Source organism: Lolium rigidum, chromosome 3 (genome assembly GCF_022539505.1).
Source record: "Lolium rigidum isolate FL_2022 chromosome 3, APGP_CSIRO_Lrig_0.1, whole genome shotgun sequence".
In the NCBI taxonomy this organism is placed as follows: Eukaryota; Viridiplantae; Streptophyta; class Magnoliopsida; order Poales; family Poaceae; genus Lolium; species Lolium rigidum.
This window is the reverse complement of record NC_061510.1, coordinates 395,834,002-395,852,862: the sequence shown is the minus strand read 5'-3', so window position 1 is coordinate 395,852,862 and position 18,861 is coordinate 395,834,002. Positions and strand designations below refer to the sequence as shown.

The 18,861-nt window shown below is 42.4% G+C and overlaps 3 protein-coding genes across 4 annotated transcripts; all 3 read left to right on the top strand.

The window, feature by feature from the left end:
• LOC124700846 (protein RTE1-HOMOLOG) lies at nt 1-4,365 on the top strand. The gene is made up of 3 exons (XM_047232910.1): nt 1-143; nt 3,499-3,780; nt 3,875-4,365. The coding sequence occupies exons 2-3, from the start codon at nt 3,547-3,549 to the stop codon at nt 4,253-4,255; spliced, it is 615 nt and encodes a 204-aa protein (XP_047088866.1). The 5' UTR covers nt 1-143; nt 3,499-3,546; the 3' UTR covers nt 4,256-4,365.
• A 5,355-nt stretch (nt 4,366-9,720) lies between these two features.
• LOC124704562 (chromatin remodeling protein EBS-like) lies at nt 9,721-13,154 on the top strand. Of its 2 annotated transcripts, none has more exons than XM_047236833.1 (5): nt 9,721-9,856; nt 10,495-10,843; nt 11,485-11,553; nt 12,271-12,406; nt 12,846-13,154. In XM_047236833.1, exons 1-5 carry the CDS (start codon nt 9,760-9,762, stop codon nt 12,870-12,872), a joined length of 678 nt encoding a protein of 225 aa, XP_047092789.1. In that variant the 5' UTR covers nt 9,721-9,759; the 3' UTR covers nt 12,873-13,154. The 2 variants fall into 2 exon arrangements, with proteins under 2 accessions (XP_047092789.1, XP_047092788.1); XM_047236832.1 differs by having other exon boundaries at nt 9,726-9,856; nt 12,843-13,154.
• A 155-nt stretch (nt 13,155-13,309) lies between these two features.
• LOC124704560 (probable GTP-binding protein OBGC2) lies at nt 13,310-18,402 on the top strand. Its single transcript, XM_047236831.1, has 9 exons — nt 13,310-13,916; nt 14,020-14,111; nt 15,388-15,471; nt 15,989-16,066; nt 16,335-16,535; nt 16,635-16,742; nt 17,209-17,283; nt 17,417-17,601; nt 17,904-18,402. Exons 1-9 carry the CDS (start codon nt 13,310-13,312, stop codon nt 17,986-17,988), a joined length of 1,515 nt encoding a protein of 504 aa, XP_047092787.1. The 3' UTR covers nt 17,989-18,402.
• Nucleotides 18,403-18,861: the final 459 nt, after the last annotated feature.

Sequence of the window (18,861 nt, the reverse complement as noted above, 5' to 3'; positions counted from 1 at the left end):
ATCGCACCAATCTCGAAGCACAAGCAATCCCCATTCCCAGGCCGCCGGCAGGCCCCATCGCCGGCGTCGTTTCTCCGCGGCCGCCACCGGACTTGGCCAGGGAGAAGGCTTCAGGTCGATCTCCGCGAGGTTCTGCCATCACGGTAAGTCGAACCGAGACACAGCGGAATCGAAATCCTACCTGTTCGTGTGTTTTTCCAGCTTGAACCGGACTAACCCTATATACGATCCCCTCGTTAAGTTCTGTAATTTCTTCCAGTTTTTTTCTTGAATCCGAGCAAATACTATACCGGCGATGCTGTTGGCGATCTTGATTTACGGGTTCAGTAATGGGATTAGCGTTTCCTGAGTGCTCTTGCATCGGTGAAGCAGACAAGGTTCATGTCTTTTGTTGGACTGGGATGGGAGCCAAAAGGCATTATCCCGTGGCCTGTAGGATTGGATGTGCCAGGAAAAGGAAATGGAATTCAGATCATTAGATTGGGATTGTGTTGACTTATACAAGCTGAAACTTGAACCTGTGTAGGTATGGGGGTATATTATTTTCTGAGAATGGGGATTAATGTAAGATTCGAACATTGATCATGTTAAATCTTCTTAAGTAGCTTCGAGTTAGTTAGATATGTGGAAGAAAGCTTCCCTGAGGGATCACCTTGGTGGATGATCCATGTGCAAAATGACATGATTTTGAGGCATAATATCATTTCATGAGTAATAATATACTGTTATTCATTTCCGATAATTTCAACAAAAACAAGTGGGTAAAAAATCTAGTTAGAGAAGTACACCGTACGTCTGACCATTTTACTGTGATAAAATTGCTTCACTCATACAAAGGATTGTAGAAGTCACTAGGGAGATGCCAATGCAGTGAGAAACCTTATGGGTGAACTTGCTCTACTTCGGAGAATAAGAGCATCCTTTGTCTTACATTGTGTATACCAATAGGGAGAAAAGGGAAATAGTCTGGCCTTCGGTAATTTCCTTGTGCCATTTAGTTGTGTTCTAGCACCAGCCTGCCAGTAGCAACGATCATGCTAGTCTGTAACTTTATTCTTTGCGGTTGTCGTCAAGTAAATATATATGTGGAATAGAGTACTTTACTGCAATTGCACTGTGTTCATGCTGTTTGTGTATTATTTCAATATCTTAAGTATTTCCCTTAAAGTAATATGATGTGTGGGCAACCGCTTTATAAGATGTTGATAATTTTACTCCCTTGCACAGTTGCACTGGAAGCTTCATAAAGACCAGCACTAAAACTTCCCAGGAGTAAATAACTGTAGGTCCTAGATAGGAACCACATGTTTTCTGCTCATGGCCATGATAAATAATTAATAACATGCATATGATGAAACATTATTTTAGTTCAAAAGAAAAGAAGTGCGGAAAGTCACAGCCAAACCATGTTATAAAAGTTGGTGGAGTAGCAAGCAAATACTACCTACCTATAGTTCTCACGAAGTGGAAAAGAGCAAATATGAGAGATAAAGCAAGTTGACTGCCATGGTTTTGACCTGGCCATTAGATGGGACCAAGTAACAACTGAAGGATTGAGAGACACGGGGAACTTTTTGCTTGTGGACGCTCTGTCGTTGATGTTCTCAGCTACGCTGAGGAGCCTCTACCACAAGGAGTTGCTGGCAAAAGGAGGTTGGCATGCCTCTACCACGTGATAAGATATCTTGGCAACTTGTATTCCCTTCAATCCTCTTAACGAAATGAAAAACAACGGCATCAAAATAGATGGTTGAGATGCCTCCTTGGGAGCGAAGAGAAAACGAGAAAAAACTAGTCTTTCCTGCCCCCTGGTTCAGAGCAAGTGGCTATGGTGTGATAGCAAGAGAGAGCAATAAAATTACACACGACCAATAACAGATAAGAGAGTATGAGAAGTTCTGTCTAGATTGATGACTCCTTGTTGATCTTCAGCAAGCTTGTCCATTGAAGACTCCAACATGATTAGAGTGACTCCAAATTTAGTGAGTTCATTCCACACTTGAATACTTCGTTTTGGTTAGCTTTGAGGATTAGTTGATTGGAATGCCAATGAGGGAGTGACTTAAATAGGTATGTTTGCTGAGAACTTAAAGTTGAAGATGACACAAAGGGACAAACCACATACTTTTGTGTTTAGCAGATTTTAGCTACCACTTGTTTCCTCGTGTAAATGGGTTGGTGCTGGAGGTAAGAAGTCGTAGTCCGTGTTTCTGTGGTCATCATCTAGAGCTTTCTAGAGAAAACTCTATGGTTAATTCCGTTGCGTATTATTGAAGCAATATTTCACATTCATATAAATTAAGAGGTTTTTTCCATGAAGTAAATTAAGAGGTTTTTTCCGTGAAGTAAATTAAGAGGTCTTTTCCGTGAAGTAAATTAAGAGGGTTGTGTTGTGTATTTTTTTTGTTTTGTTTCTGATTTGATGCATCCGTGTTTTGCTATCCATCCCCTAGACTTCCACGATGATATGGTGTCTCCGATGTCTTTAAACCAGTAACATATGCCACTCTACTATTTCTCCCTCTCTCGAGCGCCGAATTAGATTTCTGTATTTTCGCTCTATTACAAGAAAAGGACGTGAGTGAGTTCATAGCAATAGCAGACAATGGTAATCGCATGGTGGGTTAGCGGTTGTTTTGGCGTGACGGTCAGTTTGGTGACAATGATGGTGGTGATTGAAGCATGGTCATTTGGAATTAATGTAGGATTCAAACACTGGTTAGATGGGTCTCCCAATCATGTTAAATCTTCTTAAGTTACTTCAAGTTGATTAGAGATGTAGAAGAAAGCTTCCTGAGGGGGGTCACCTGGGTAGATCCCTGTGCAAAACGACATGATTTTGAGGCATAACTCAAAATAACTCATGATATGTGTTGTATAGTTAAAAGTTATGTGTGGGATTTCACACTGAATAGTGAATAGAGACTTTATACTTAATACCGCTACCATGAGTATCTACTTTCAGACTATCACCGTATAGATCTAGCTTTAGAATTAGACGCATGTAACATTTTTATGTGACCTGATCAATATTTTAGAAGTTGCCATTCAAATCTCAATCATAAAAACTGAAGCACCTAATGTAATGTATTTTCTTTAAGGTAAGACCATCATTTGTCTTACATTATGTACTATCAATAGGGAGAAGAGGAAGAGTCTTTGACCTTCGCTAATTTCCCTATGTCATTTAGTTACATTCTAGCACCAGCTTGTCATTACGAACAATCAAGTTAGTAGTCTGTAATTTTTTGCTTTTTTGGTTCTCCTCAAATTAATATCTATGTAGAATTGTGCTGTGTTAATGCTGTTTTCTGTTCCTTGTGGAATAAGACTTTTCAGTTCTGTAGGTCCAGGCTAAGTGTCATGTATTTTCATAATGAGCTACTATTGATTATTGAATTTCTGACATGCATTTTATGTGTTTTTCTTGTATTCCTAATCATATGAATGTACATTATTTATCTGAATGTCATTTTTTCTGCAACATTCATCTGTCAGCAATCCTGCCTTGCCTCTGGATCAGCAGCTTAGAGTACGAGTAAGTTGATGGAAGCTGAAAGAAGCCAGCTCAGTCAAATCGACCCAAGAAGAGCCCGCTTTCCTTGTTGCATAGTATGGACTCCCATACCTTTCATCACATGGCTGGTACCGTTTATCGGTCATATTGGCATTTGCAGAGAAGATGGTGTAATCCTGGACTTTGCTGGTCCAAATTTCGTGTCAGTTGATAACTTTGCTTTTGGAGCTGTTGCACGCTACATTCAAGTAAATGGCGATGAGGTCTGTACTCTGTGGTTCATACTATCATTCATGTGGCATTCAAAGACTGAGCCATAGTAGTACTCACAAGACTCGAATCTTTTATCATTTGCAGCGCTACAAGCTTCTTGGCACTCAAGTAGAGGCGGCATGGGACGACGCTCTGAAGAAAGGTGTGCAGGAGTTCCAGAACAGGAGCTACAGCCTGTTCACCTGCAACTGCCACTCCTTCGTCGCAAACAACCTGAACCGGCTCTTCTACTCCGGCCACGACAAGTGGAACGTGGTCAGCCTGGCTGCTGTCATGTTCCTGCGGGGCCGCTGGGTGAGCACTGCGTCTGTGGTGAAGACCTTCGCGCCGTTCGCCGTGGTGCTCACTGTTGGGGCTCTCCTTGGCGGCATGACATTCCTGGTGGGCCTGCTCGCTTTCACGGCCGCTATGACCGGATGGTTCCTTGTTGGCACCTACTGCATCAAGAGTCTTATAGAGTTGTAACCGGAGTCTAGCGGGCCTGGGTTTAGATTGGGGACTTGGGTTCTCCTTGTGATTAATGACCATGTGTGTACTACCTTGTAACATCATCTATGAGTGTTCTTTTGTCTATCTTGATTTCGACTTTTATCCATTTGTTTTCCAGATGTCATGCATCGACTTCTGTTGTCCATTGTCGTTCGTAAATTGATCTGGAGGTTCTCCTCTGCATACCGTGGTAGTAGAGTATTCTATCCAGACGTATGTCTGCTTGTTCTGGTCTCCAGCTCAGGTACGTCATTATAGTTCTTCGCTTTCCCATCGATACATTTGTCGTATTGATTATTACCTGAACCTGTAGCACAAGTGTTCGTGTTGTATGGGGTTTGTAGCCGTGCATTGTTGTGAATTTTTATTCTGTATTCGATTTTGTCGCTCCTAGGTTTTAACAACTGATACGATGCATGTTTTAATTCCTGGGTACAGGTAGGTACATATAAATCATGGTGGTCTTTGGCCTAACCCAAAAGTTTACCCTGGGCATTCTGTCACACCCGAACCATGAATTACTCTGTTTCATATTATAAGAAGTTTGATTTGCCAAAAAATGTCTTATAATATGGAACAGTCTGATAGAAAACAACATCTCGGTCTTGCTTTTCTAATGAAAACCAATTTGATTTGCCAAAAAATGTCTTATAATATGGAACAGTCTGATAGAAAACAACATCTCGGTCTTGCTTTTCTAATGAATTGTGTTATACTACTATTTCTTCGATTACCTTGCAAGACAAACTGCCGGGGGCGTGGGATTTGTTCCTCTGCCTTCTCCATCACATTCTGTATTCAGGAATGCCTTTTTTTAGGGAAATTCAGGAATGCCTGCAAATGCCTGCAAAATTCCATACTGTGGCGCAGAGAATCTGGCGTGGAGGGCCAGGATATTAAAAGGACGAAACACAACCCGTGCTTACAGACTAAGCAATTTTGACGTTTACTCCCTCTGTTTTTATTTAGTTCCGATTCTAGCTCAAGTTAAAGTCAATTTTTTTTCAAGTTGACCAAATAATATAGGACAAATATCAACATCCATTATATCAAATATAATTAATCTAGAAATATACTTTATGAAGATTCTAAGATATTACATCGTAGATGTTTATATTTTTTCCTAAAAAATTGGTCAAATTTTATGAACTTTGGCTTTAACCAAATCTCGGCCAGAAAGTGCGGCTTGATTATCTCCAGCTCGGCGGCGGCTGCTTGGTAGTTAAGTATGTCATCCAACTTTTTTTTGTGGCACCCGGAAAATCTTCTCGGTCGTCTTCTTCTGTCTCATCTCTTCGTTTTTATGGATAGCCGGTGACTCCATACCAGCGCAGTCGATTGTCATCATCGTCGAGTAGTTGTTCAGATTGTGCCCTAGCAAAGAAAGCATACCAAATGTGGTTGAGAAGGACGGATCCACTTTACTCAATATAACTGACATTGATGGCAATCACCAAATGCCCAAGCTGAGATGATATATAAATAAGATCTTATGAGAACACTTTGGTGTATGTTGGGTATAGAAAACACCGTGCAGTGCATTATGCACAAAGTTCGTTGCCTACTTGGGTATATCAGTGGGATTGGGAAGGATCGAGAATTCAGTTGCGCTATGTCATACTTGATGGCCTAATCGCACCTGGTGCTACTAGGCGAGCCCATGGCAGCAACGGACTGACGTTCAGAGGCTGAGTATCAGTTATGCATACACAATTACACGGTATCTTCACGCGGTCACCTATGGTTCAAACGCGGCATAATCTATTCCCTCGTACTCTCGCCTCGTCCTCTCCCGCTCAGCTAGAAAGTGTCATTCAGCAGCATGATAGCGTTGAGCCGTAGTCGGCAAGGGCAGCACTTGGTAGGGAATTATGGCGCCTAGCTGCTCTTGTCACCTCGAAACTCTTCCTGGCCAGCGCAAATCGGTGGTCATCATCGTCAAGTAGTTGTTCAGGTTCTGCCCTGGGAAAAAAAGTAAGTCCAGGGTGATTTGATGAGAAATAAGTTGATCTAATGCTCGGGCGCTCTTACGAAGAGTCAATATGTGCAAGAATAATGCCAAATTAGACTCCACACCAGAGATGCCCACATCGCAGTTTGTTTTTCACCCCCAAACTTGTTAATCCTTACTCGTGTTCTTGTCTTCTTCCTCGCCAAATCCCATTTCTCCATGTCTCTCGAACTAGAGAGGACAACCATGTTTCGTAAGTTCTTGTAATTTTCAATACTACTTAAAAGGATATATAGTGATGCCACCAAAATGACTTTAGATATGCGCTTCCAACTACAAAATAGCTACAAAAAGGATCATGTATGTGTTCATGGAAACTTCTCGAAGCCTGCTTAAGATGTATTTATTATTTTGCTCGGAAGCTAGGAGATGCAGATCCCCGTTCTCAATGGGTAGGTAACTTGATCGTAGTTGCTCTCATTAAAAACTTAGTTATGTTTCTCTATTTTGATCTAGCGCCCCAAATTTCACCGTAAGATGGTAGCACAACAATCCCCATGTAGATGCAGCAGCAGAGTTCATTTTTCTTTGTTCTCTCTTCCTCTTGAGTCCTATACATATCAAGACGGTTCTTGTTGTGTTTCTTTGTTATCGCCGAGGACATCGAGATCATGTTATATTCACCCACCACTAGGAGCTGAGTAGGTTGACCAATACTCTATTGCCCGTCTATTCACATCTCATGGTTCGAGGTCCGCGGGCGGTCGACTCGGTAGTGAGGGCTATGAGATGGATGGGTCGTGCGACATTGCGGCTTGTGTGGGCTTTGGTGCGAAGTGGTGTAAGTTGGGGCTGCGGTCCCGGAGCTGGAGGCATTTTTTTCTTCATTTGGTGGTTGCGTTGTGTGGACGACGTGCATATATGTGATTTTTCATCCCATTTTTTCTCATAAATTGGGCGATATATAGTTTGTATGGTTTTTAACCCCCCCTTTTTTATTATAAACCGGGCCACTCTGTTCTATTTAATCGGATGTAAGATACAACCGCTTTTACCTCATTTTTTTTTCATATTGTAGAACCTCGGCTAAATCACATACTTCCTAGAGCAATCTGTTGAAATCACAGAGGATGAGCGTGTGAAGATGTGGACTACCGGTTCGGACAAGATGTGAAAGGAAGTCAACACGTGAACAATAGAGATATAACCTTTGCGGAGGAGTGGTGGAAGTGTAATGCCCTACGTGGACATTAGTTCTCCATGTTTGTTTTAACGTTATGGTTAATGCACTACTTGGATGAACTATGCTTGCCGCTTCATGGAAAAATATTTTGTGTCGAGTTTAAAATTCCAAAAATCGGTCCCCAAAAAACCGATTCACGAGATATTTGTTTATCCTTTTTACACATGATGCAAAAATATCTTTTTTGGTGAAACTTTGCATGCGAACATAGAATGTTGAAATGTAGGCGAGATTTTTTTGATTTTTTCAGTTGTAGGAGCATATATGCACCCTAGATCAAAAGTGGATTTTCGCATATATAATAACGAAATCCACATGCATATTGACTATTGAAGATTTCAGCTTCATCCATTTTTTTCTTGATTTTTTCATGTCAGAGTGTAGGCCATAATGATTATTCATGTGTTAGTTTTTTGTTGGAGCTAATGGATATGTCAATTCGATCGATGTCGGAGGGATATTAGATCACCTCCCAAAATATACACGATCGATTCAGCAGATCGTGACCGTAGTGGACAACATGATGAAGAACAAAGCAACGGCGCTAAGCAAACTGCTTGCATAACGAGGTCGTCCTCTCCTATATTTTGCATCCCATGATATTCAACACACTCATCTTTGTTGCCAGTAATGAAGCTGAGTGGTTTGATAAGAAAGTGTGGCTGGTAGAGCCGCTTCTTGGTGACAAATCTAGGTGTGAAGATTATCTTCATCTTAGTGTATAGTTGACGGTTGGACTGTTCAGAACTCAAGGTGCACAAAGCATGTGCCGTCTTCGCTCTATTTGAACTTGTCTTCCCTTTTTAGCCTGCTAATGAGACTCCATCTATTCCTCCACTTACTGATGTGATTAGAGATTTGAAGAGTGCTCACAACGATGCTAGTGAAATCAAGAACATCATTGACGACCTTGTTCATCAGGGACTCTCTGAAGCCTTGGTTAAATCACACGCCTCTATTCACAAGCTCAACCAAACGGTTGAGGACGAACTCGGACATATTAGATTGCCAAACCATTGCATGTTTATGTGCATACGGTAATTCATCATGCACATAAGGGACGGTCTCATTTGTGGACATGATAATGTTTTTGATCGAGAGAGCTAACAGATCGGGGGAGCTAACATGTATCATCGCCGCCTACAGTTATGAAGAAAATTGCTAATCATTCAACTACAAAAGTGAACCACCACAACCTTACAGATCAAAGCTAGAACAAGAAAAGAACAAAGGCTTCTTACCTGTTAGAGGGGTAACAAGTAGCACCGAGGTAGGGGAAGAAGGAGACCTCGGCATAGAGGCATGCATCACAATCGTCCCCGTGGATGACTGAGATCCAAAGAGAACCAGCATCGCAGTGCTCAACGGAGATCCTGGATGGGTCACCGTCTTAGATGGGAGCACCTACAATCGAAACTATCAGATCTGCCCCTATGTAGGAGTCAGCTCTGTCGGACCTATAGGTAGGGTTTGAGATGCTTACTGGATGAATCGGTGCAAAGGAAGAAGCCGCCTCGCCGTGCGCAGTCGATGCCAACCCGTTGACCTTGTTAGTGACAAAGAGACGGCCATGTCGCTAGACCTTGAGCGGTGGATGAGCTCGTAATGAGGGAAATGGGGGATTTCGATTTCGCGGCGAGTCGGCTGCCCCTAAATACGGTGGCGAGATTTCACTAGCGGTGACTGAATTTCGTCCCGCCGCTTTTTTGCCGTGCCGCGCGAGCTCGCACCATCTCTTCTCGGTGGCTTTGCGGGAACGCCATGTTTTTGTTTTGAATGAGACGAGGGTGACTCGCTGGAAATAACCAATTCGGCCGTTCCTGCTAGATGTGCTTTAAGAACCGTAATGCGAAGGACTTTCCGGCAACCAAATAGTCCATTTTTTTCTTACACATGCGAGCCAAGTAACATATGACTTACCAAACGCGCCCCTGGTGACATGAAACAGCACTGGATATGGATTCGTTCACGAGCCAAACCTCACGTGTTCCTCTTTACATCAGTTCCTGACCTACCGATGGCCACGATGAGTCGATGATGCCCCCTACCCTGGATCCGACGGCGGAGGCCGCACCGAGCCAACCCCGCGTCGCCGGCGGCCGGCCGCGATGACGTGGGTCGCGTCAAGGGGACCAAAACAGGAAGAGAGTGAAAGAGACAGACAGGACGGGACACACGACAGAAAATAAAGGGGCCGTGGGGAAAAAAAAGAGGGCGAAATCACCTCAAGCTCCCCCTCGTCGGAACCGCGTCGCCTTCCAATCCGTCAGCCCACCGCCGCCGGCCATGTCCCCGACGCCGGCGAAAACGGCGGCCAAGCCGCGGCCGTCGAAACGGATCCTGGAGTCGTACACCATCAAGGGATCCGACGGGGTCATCAGCCGTGCGTGAGCCGCCCCCGGCCCCAATCCCTCTCATCCTGTAGTGATTCTGGTTCATTTCGGGGTTTATTTTGGGCGTGTAGGCGGGGTTGCTGCGATTCCGATGTTCCTTTCGGCTGGGGTTATATTCAGATGTAGAATCTGCACTGTCGTCTAAACCTTTTGAAAAAAAAAAGTCTGATATTACTATGCTGTATATCCTGCAGTCACCTTGTGTTTACCACCGTGATGCCTTGCACTTGGCTGCAACTTTGCAGTTTTGAGAACATGCTGTTACTGGAAGTACCGGTGTAAGCTGGATTAGGGCTTTAGCTGGGTTAGATAGCTTCTTCGTGATTACATTCTGATTAACACTTACTCCTGACTATGCACATAGAGCTGAGTAAGGTAAGCTCATAGTAGTATCAATGATACATCTCAGTAGCTCTCCAAGTTGCCGATCCGAAAAAGATTACGTTTCGATGCAATCCAAAATGATTATGATGGGATGCTATCTAAAGACTGATCTCGTGCTGTAGAATTTGCATTTCTTACACTGAAATTTGTCAGTTCAGTTTCTTATTGATGTCAGGATTACTTTCAAGTTTACCTTAGAATTTCAAGTCCACAGCGTAGTGATTCTTGGTGTGTTTTGTTTCAGCTGGGGATGCTGTGCTAATGAAGGCGCCTGACTCATCAAAGCGTCCGTATGTGGCAAGGGTTGAGGAAATCGAGGCAACAGGACCTCGGGGCTCAAATGTGAGGGTTAAAGTGCGATGGTACTACCGACCGGAAGAGTCTATGGGTGGGCGGCGGCCGTTCCATGGCTCAAAGGAGGTGTTCCTCTCTGACCACCAAGATGTGCAGAGTGCCGACACCATAGAGTGCAAGTGCAATGTTTACAGCTTCAAGGAGTATACCAAGCTTGATGCTGTCAATGCTGAGGACTACTTTTGCCGCTTTGACTACAAGTCAATCACAGGCAGCTTCGTGCCTGACCGCATAGCTGTGTAAGAATTTAAATGAATCTGCATTTTGTAGGGCAAATGTTCATACTTTCATTGTTTCATTAGCATCTTTAGATAAATCTTTCGTACTGAAGCTAGTTGAGCCAAATGTTCATATGCTTTGATTATCCTGAATAAGCCCCTGTTCTTATGGTTTCCTTTAAAAGTTCCACCGATGAATTTTTTCTCAAAAATCTTCTAGCTTTGTGCTCTCGTGGTTGGCAAGTTATGCTTCATTCTCCTGTTAGTCATTACCATGAGAGATGGCTTTATAAGAAAAATTATCTACCATGAGAGATGGCAGAACAAGGTGGCTTTTCTATTCATCTTGTTGCACCTTTTCTGAAAAAAATCTTCTTGCAATATGTTACCCTGTCGATAGTAACCCTATTAGTCTTGCTGTGCCAGATGGAAGCACATGGTTTACCCAGAATCTTGCACTGTTGTAATTCTGGATCAGGAGAGCCCTATCATACTGATTGTGGCCAAATTATATCTTTATTCTGTCGTACTGCTTTGATTCATGTGTATGTTAGTTGAATGGATGCAGACCCACCACACTTTCTTATTTTGTTTATGATAAGAAAAAATCTTGATTTAAAATAATTAACCTTTTGTTACCTCTTGTTTAAAAAATATAACAGGTTTTGCAAGTGTGAGATGCCATACAATCCTGATGACCTTATGATCCAGTGCGACGATTGCTCTGATTGGTGAGTGTTAGTTGATTCGATAATGTGCTCTATAGCATGACGGTATCTTACATTTGCATACTTCAGTGAATGCAATATGTTGAGTCATACTACCTTTATAAATACATTTTGCTCAGTAGCACCAAAGCAGAAAAATGCCAAAATTTTACACAACTCGTGAAAAAGGATCTTAACGCTCTAAAAGGTTACTCTACCACTGATTCCTGCAATTGGCACTGAGAAATTATTTCGGCATTAGTAGTTTATTGTAGATTATAGTGTTGCACATTCTTTAGAGACAAAGTGATATTGACATAAATTACATTTTTATCATAGGAGAAACTGGGCAGAAGCTTCTCCAAATAGACAGCAGTTCCATTATGTGATTCCACCTGATAGAGTTACCCTTTTGAGTTCTTGACTCTGGCTGATGAGTTCTCTAAATTTATGGAGTTGTTGCAAAGATCATATAGTCTTTGACATGCATTTAATGTCTGCAAGTAAAAATCACCTTACTCTTTGTAGCAGAATATTAAGTTTGCTTAACGCCGTTTCTAAATTCCTGCAAGATAATGATAAGTTGAGATCATTATAAACTCTTTCTTCACATACATCAGAGATTTTCATAAATCAGCTGAACCATGATGCTTTTAGCTTTTCTGACCATTGTTGCAAATTAGTTTCTTTCAAAAGTAAATTCAGAATATCTTGTTGATGTCCTCAAACATTTCCACGCAGGTTTCACCCTGCTTGTATCGGAAAGACCATCAAAGAAGCAAAGAAACTTGAGAATTTTTCCTGTGAAAGTTGTGCTGCTGAAAATGAGAAGAAGGTTGAAAGTCCCCATGGATCCACAGGCCAATCAGACGAAAAGGTAAACTGCTCCATCATACCACTAGTTTAATGCTTTTATGTATTAAACTGTTGCTGGGTCCATTCCTCATTTTTATCAGATTTATGCAGCCATCTAATTTTAGTGGAAGCATTTGTTTTGCGGGGAAATTTGGTAGAAGTAGGCATAGATTATCTTGCAATTATATCCATGGTTAGCTGTATATTATTGGTGCGAATGATGACAGTTCAACACTGGGGCCTCTTTGGGACACAAGAAATGGAAACACATGAATCATAAAACACAAGAACCCTATCAAAACGACATGGCATTAGTACCAAAACTTGACAAAGTTGATAAATGATATATACATACTTTATATCATTCTTGCGCTTGTGCTTGCAAGCTATAAATCAACCTGTCAGACAACATGCTCATTATCCGAGTTGTAACTAATGCATGCTTGCGCTACATTCAGCAGGTGGAGTCGAAACGACGGCGAAGGTGAATGCGCAATCATCCTGGACGAGATCTCCATCTCTTCATGCATGTGATGTGGTGGATGTACAGTGCTGTTTCCAGTTTGATGTGCACGGCCATTTTAGAACCTGTAACTCAGTGTCTTGTTCAGATTGTCCTCCATAGAGCATTTTCTAGTGGTTGCATATCCATGTGGACTTGTAGAGTCTGTTCCTTTTTTTTCCCCGTTGTGTGAGATGGAGAGCAGTAAGCTCAAAAGGATATGAACTGTTTTTGTGAGAAAAAAAAAGATATCAACTGAATTGTCTCTGGCTAGGAAAAGCCCAAACTAAATCCCGGACGTCGAGAGGCAACTTCACCCAGTCGACGTCAATCGTAATGGGCCGAGCCCACGGGCCACGCCTCATCACCCGCCACTAAACCCCGCGGCTTATCCCCAACCTCCGGCGCAGCGCCAGTACCACTATGGCTACGCTTCTTCTCCCCTCCCACGCGGCCAGCCACTGCCGCGTCGTCTTCCCCGGCGGCTCGCGCCACCCGACGGACCTCCTCGGCGGGGCCTCGCGCGCCGCCGCGAGCAGGAGGCCCAGGCCGATCGCGGTCGCGTGCCGGGCGGCGACCAGGGCCAAGGAGGCCCCGAGCGCGGGCCCGCCGCCGCAGGCGCTGGCCAAGGAGGCGCACAAGTACTTCGACCACGCCGTCATCAGCGTGCGCGCGGGCGACGGCGGCCACGGCGCCGTCCTCAACATGCCGCCCGGCCCCTCCACGGACGCCGCCCCGAAATCCCGCGGCGGCGGCGGCGGCAAGGTCGACAAGAGCAAGGGGAAGAAGGGCAGCGGGAAGAAGGTGTCGTACAAGCGGAACTACGACGGCTCCGTGTCGCTGCCCCTGGGCGGGCACGGCGGCGACGTGGTGCTGTACGCCGACGAGGCGGAGGAGTCGCTGCTGGGGTTCCACAGCAAGCCCCGGCACTGCGCCAAGAGGGGAGGCAACGTCGGGGCCAACGGCGCCATGACCTCGCGGATGCACAACGGCTCCGCTGGGGAGACGCTCAGGATACCCGTGCCTGTAGGTTTGTAGACTTGGGGATGTGGATTTGGAGCATTTTTTTTTGCTCTGTGACTCTGTGAGTATAGGTCTTTGGCTCTGATGCCTGCGCGTTGATTGATTTGCAGGTACCGTTGTGAGACGCAAGAAAGGGTCTGTTCTTGCTGATTTGGCTCATCCCGGTGATGAAGTGCTCGTCGCTAGGGGTGGACAGGGCGGGGTGAGTTGCTAGATATTAAGCTTTATTGTCGTGTTAGAATGCTAAAACCGAGGGAGTGTGAATTTCAATTTGTATCATCAAATGCGTACAATGCTTAGCGAACGTTTCAATAACTATGCTAAGAGCTGTGAATTTTTGTTTAGCAATAGCAGACCAAAGTTGTTCGTTATGGACAGCACAAATTCTACAGCGCTTAGTAACCATTTCACGATGAGGACTTTATGCCACTTTCAGGAAAACTGTGTAAACTGCTTGGTAAGTACTGAAATTCCTACATTGTGTAACAGTGCTAGTCACGAATGAGCTAGATACCCAGCTAGGGTGGCCAGGGTGGTGCATGGACCACCCTGGAATTTCTACTTAGCCTATAGACCATAGGAAAAATAAAAATAAAAATAGTTAAATGAAAAAATATATTATTGGACCACCCTGACATATTGTGCTGGATCCGCCACTGGCTGGGTATGCAGGACAACAGAACCCAAGTTTGGTTAGTTTCGGCTGCTGATGTTCTTCGGGATCGTATCAATCAAGATTGTAACAACTCTATCTATTTAATACAATCTCGTTTACCCCGCAAAAAAGTATCATAGTTATTCGATTTTAATATGTTGAAATGCATTTGTGTAGTTTCAACTCATTCAAGTTGAATCGTCCTACCCCTGAAAACTTCTTTCCTCTATTATAGCCAAAGAACACGCTAAAACTTCTTTCCGCTATTATAACCAAAATACACGCTGAGGGCTGTACCAAAGTCTAAACTTGATCTGCCAGGCAAGATAGTGCTACGAATTGTTGTCATAATTGTATATGACTTTAGGTGGGGCTGGGTTCATTTGCAAAACTATGTTACCGTGGCTAATTCAGATGATGGTAACCATGCCTATTTCTTTGGAATAGTGATTTCGCAGGGTAATTAATCTACATACTAGTACTACCTCCGTAAATACATGCCTTTTTAGAAAGCGGGCGATCAAAATTTTCTAACTTTGACTAGTAATATGTGTTATGTACACAAATATTTATATTGGTGAGGGGAAAATGGTACCATTAGAAGAATATTTTCATAATATAAAGTTTCATTCTACTAAATATGTGCAAAAAGAACCATACATATTCCTTTTGAGTACAGATTGCACAGTGTAATAGTATATGGTTTGCTTATTTAAAATAGTGTAATGGACTTTTTCCTTTGTTTTTTGATATTGTTCATTTGATATGATACATATGCTTCATAATATAATTATGGTTTTACAGATTTAATTTACTTTTGTAGATCAGCTTGATCGATGCGCCTGATTACAAAAGAGGGAAAGCCATGGCTTTATCGCCTAATGTCATGCGCGATGTTACTGACAAGGTAAGTTGCTTCCTATGAATTTCTGAATCCTTAATTTTATGGCGATCCTTTTACCAATAGGTTGTCTTAGTAGGGCCTTTAACTTGGGAAGGTTTGACTGGAATAAAATGCTCTGTGTGTCTTATAATGAACTTCTTTTTTAGTTTTTTTTTCTTCAACCGCTTGTTTAGTGTTAACAGTTACCACATAGATAATAATACCACCGGTCCATCGGAGAGCGTAGTGCATGTAGTTGTGTGCCTCCACTCGAGGTCCTTACACGCCTGGTAAATCTTCAATTGATGTAAAGCCTATGCTCAAATTTGTAATTAAGGATAAACAACAGATGCTCAGTCACTAATGCCAACGAACACCTACAAACTCTTGAACATTAATGTACACTGATATTCGTTGGTGTGTGGTTGTCTCATTATGGTTTATGATTGTCCAAAGAGGCAAAGATTACAATAACATCATTATTTGCTGACTAGTGTTTTCCATTCTCACATTTTTTTGTGATTTTGTTTCATCTCTGTAGGTATTAACTCATGGGCAGCCTGGCGAGGAAATAAGCTTGGAGTTAATCTTAAGGGTGGTTGCAGATGTTGGTCTTGTGGTAAGAGTGTTGCACTACTACATTCATCTCTTTTGAATCTGCTCTTGTTTTTTTGTTTTGTTTTGGGTAGCAAGTTTTCGGATCATGTACTATATACAAGAGTCAAGATTTGGACGAGTCTGGTTTAGAAGGATGGAAATTGTGAAGAGTCCCTTCCATTCCACTTTTAGGGTTCAGATATTGGATTATCAAGTTTTCGAGGTTGCTTCGGGTTTATTTCTTTGGCATCTGGTCATGTTGACCTAATCGCATTCATTTACATTTTCAGGGACTTCCAAATGCTGGAAAATCAACACTTCTATCAGCTATCACACTAGCAAGGCCAGACATTGCTGATTATCCATTCACTACATTAATGCCAAATCTTGGCAGGCTTGGCGGAGATCCCACTTTAGGGGCGTTGCAGTTTAACTCGGGAGCAACATTGGCGGATTTGCCAGGTCTAATTGAGGGTGCTCATCTGGGCAAGGTACTGTTTTCTTTTGCAGCATATTTCTTTGATGTGTTGTCTTGTTGCTTCCCGTCATTAGTTTCTGCGGGTTCATCATGTGGTTTAATTGCACTGCAGGGTCTTGGTCGCAATTTCTTGAGGCATTTGAGGAGAACGAGAGTAATCGTCCACGTCGTTGATGCTGCTGCCGATGACCCTGTGAACGATTATAAGATTGTCAGAGAAGTAATATTTTACTTGCTTTCATCAGTCCCAAGTTTCTATTTTGTTGGGAAAATGCAATCATGTTCACTATATAGCCCTGAACCTTGAAGGTGTTGTTATACTTGCATCAGCTGTGAGACATTTTGATATGTTATTATTGATGTAGTTGGGGACATGATCTTGTTGCCCACTGTATGTCAGAAGTTTAATCAATATAACTAAAGGGAAGGGACTGATGAGAGTAATGGAAACCAACAATCTGTGGCTATTGAGTATTAGGATCTTGCCAGTTGGCACTTGGAAGAAATATAGGTCTGTAGAATAATTGTTGCTTTGTTAAGGGGTTGCAAATTTTAATTTGGAATGTGAAGGCTTAAGAAAAACAGAACTGTTTGTCTATTTTCCTGCAAAAAAAAGATGTCTATGTTTTTGTTTCTCAAGTAAAGTTGTGGTGTTGAATGATCTTCTGACAAGCATCTATTTACAGGAATTAAGGATGTATAACCCTAAATACCTGGAGAGACCTTATGTTGTGGTCCTGAACAAGATTGATCTTCCTAAGGTGCAATTTCATGCTTAACTTGAATCAAACTATGTCATCCTAATTTTAGTCTTTGGTTTTCTATTTGAGCCAATCTCTTCAAATTTTGACCTTTCTTGGCATGGTTGGAGTCCTAACAATGCTTCCCTCGTAGGCCCAAGATAGGTTATCTTCATTGGCATTTGAAATATCTTCACTGGGCTCTGAAGAATGCCACGACAAAAATATCAACAAAGAAATATCAAATGAAAACTTCAGCGGACATCATGTCTCAGCAGGCAATGATAAAGAACTTGGGGACTACCCAAGACCTCAAGCTGTTATTGGTGCAAGCGTACTGTAAGCCTCCTGGCTTGACCAACTGAACGCATTTTTTTTTTTTTGCTCACTTAAGCTAAAAAAAATATGTTGCACTTTTCTCATCTCTTCTAGGGTGCTTAATATATTTTATGATCTGGTCGTTCCTCACGCGTGATTAATATCTGTTGTTCATGTTCGATGTTGCCTTAAGCTTGTGCTACCCAGAGTTTTCTAGGACATTCAATGTCCTTCTCTCTGGTTTCATTTCCTCGGTGATGCATGAAACAGTTTCCTTCTTTTCTGTTTTTATACCTCCTTTTGTTGTTTTCCTGCCCTTGCAGACGGCACATCGGGATTGACGAGATGCTGAAGGAGATAAGGATAGCCCTGGCAAAATGCTCTAACGGCATGTTACTACAACCATGAATCTGAAAGTCAGCACGCGGGAGCCATTAACATCACAGTCCAACACCTAGAAAGAGTTGAGTTGGATAGATTGTTCAACATCGGCAGGCAAGGAGGCTGTCCTTGGTTTGGAATACTGTTAATTCCCGAAGGAGTAAGGACAAAATCACCTATCTGATTGTCCGGAGCGTGCCAGCATCTTCTGGGTTAGCTCTAGCGCATGCGGTTGCAGATATGCATGTTGGCGGTGCCGATATTGGGCTCATCACTAATGACGTCTCGTGCTGATGTGCACATATTAGTGAAGATTTGATATTTGATATTCATATCTTCCATAATAAATGCCAGGTAGATCGTCTATATAAAGGACTCATCATTTGTAATTACTCTATCTGCATTATAATTATAGTCAGATAAAGCTTTGGCCTTTGCAAATAGTTTGCTTAACGCTCACATTTGTTAACCTTCATTTACATTTGTCAATATCTATTCCGTGCTAGAGATAGAAATAGTAAGTTGATGAAATATTAAAAAATCAGTGCCAAAGCGCATGTTTATGTGCACATATTAATGAAGATTTGATTGATATTCACATATCTTGTAATGAATGACTAAAATCATCAGTATAAAGGACTTCCTTGTAATTATCTGATGTTGGCTAATTTACTAAAATAATCACACAAAGCTCTTCCATTAACATCTTTTCCATTGTATTCGATAATAGAGATAGGAAGAAACAGGTTATTTGACATATTGGCACACTTCTATTTATGTGGGCATATTTGTGAAGGTTTAATATTCACATATTCCATAATAAATGGTGACCAGAGCGGTAATGTGTTTTGCAAATATACATGAATCATGAATGGACATCTTTCATAGAGATGTCACATA

Excerpts from the sequence above, each read along its gene's own strand:
- LOC124704560 (XM_047236831.1), top strand. The coding sequence starts at position 13,310 with ATGGCTACGCTTCTTCTCCCCTCCCACGCGGCCAGCCACTGCCGCGTC. Across the intron at positions 13,917-14,019 it reads CAGGATACCCGTGCCTGTAG|GTACCGTTGTGAGACGCAAG; the intron begins GTTTGTAGACTT and ends ATTGATTTGCAG. Across the intron at positions 14,112-15,387 it reads CTAGGGGTGGACAGGGCGGG|ATCAGCTTGATCGATGCGCC; the intron begins GTGAGTTGCTAG and ends TTACTTTTGTAG.
- LOC124704562 (XM_047236832.1), top strand. The coding sequence starts at position 9,760 with ATGTCCCCGACGCCGGCGAAAACGGCGGCCAAGCCGCGGCCGTCGAAA. Across the intron at positions 9,857-10,494 it reads ATCCGACGGGGTCATCAGCC|CTGGGGATGCTGTGCTAATG; the intron begins GTGCGTGAGCCG and ends GTTTTGTTTCAG. Across the intron at positions 11,554-12,270 it reads TGCGACGATTGCTCTGATTG|GTTTCACCCTGCTTGTATCG; the intron begins GTGAGTGTTAGT and ends ATTTCCACGCAG.
- LOC124700846 (XM_047232910.1), top strand. The coding sequence starts at position 3,547 with ATGGAAGCTGAAAGAAGCCAGCTCAGTCAAATCGACCCAAGAAGAGCC. Across the intron at positions 3,781-3,874 it reads TTCAAGTAAATGGCGATGAG|CGCTACAAGCTTCTTGGCAC; the intron begins GTCTGTACTCTG and ends TATCATTTGCAG.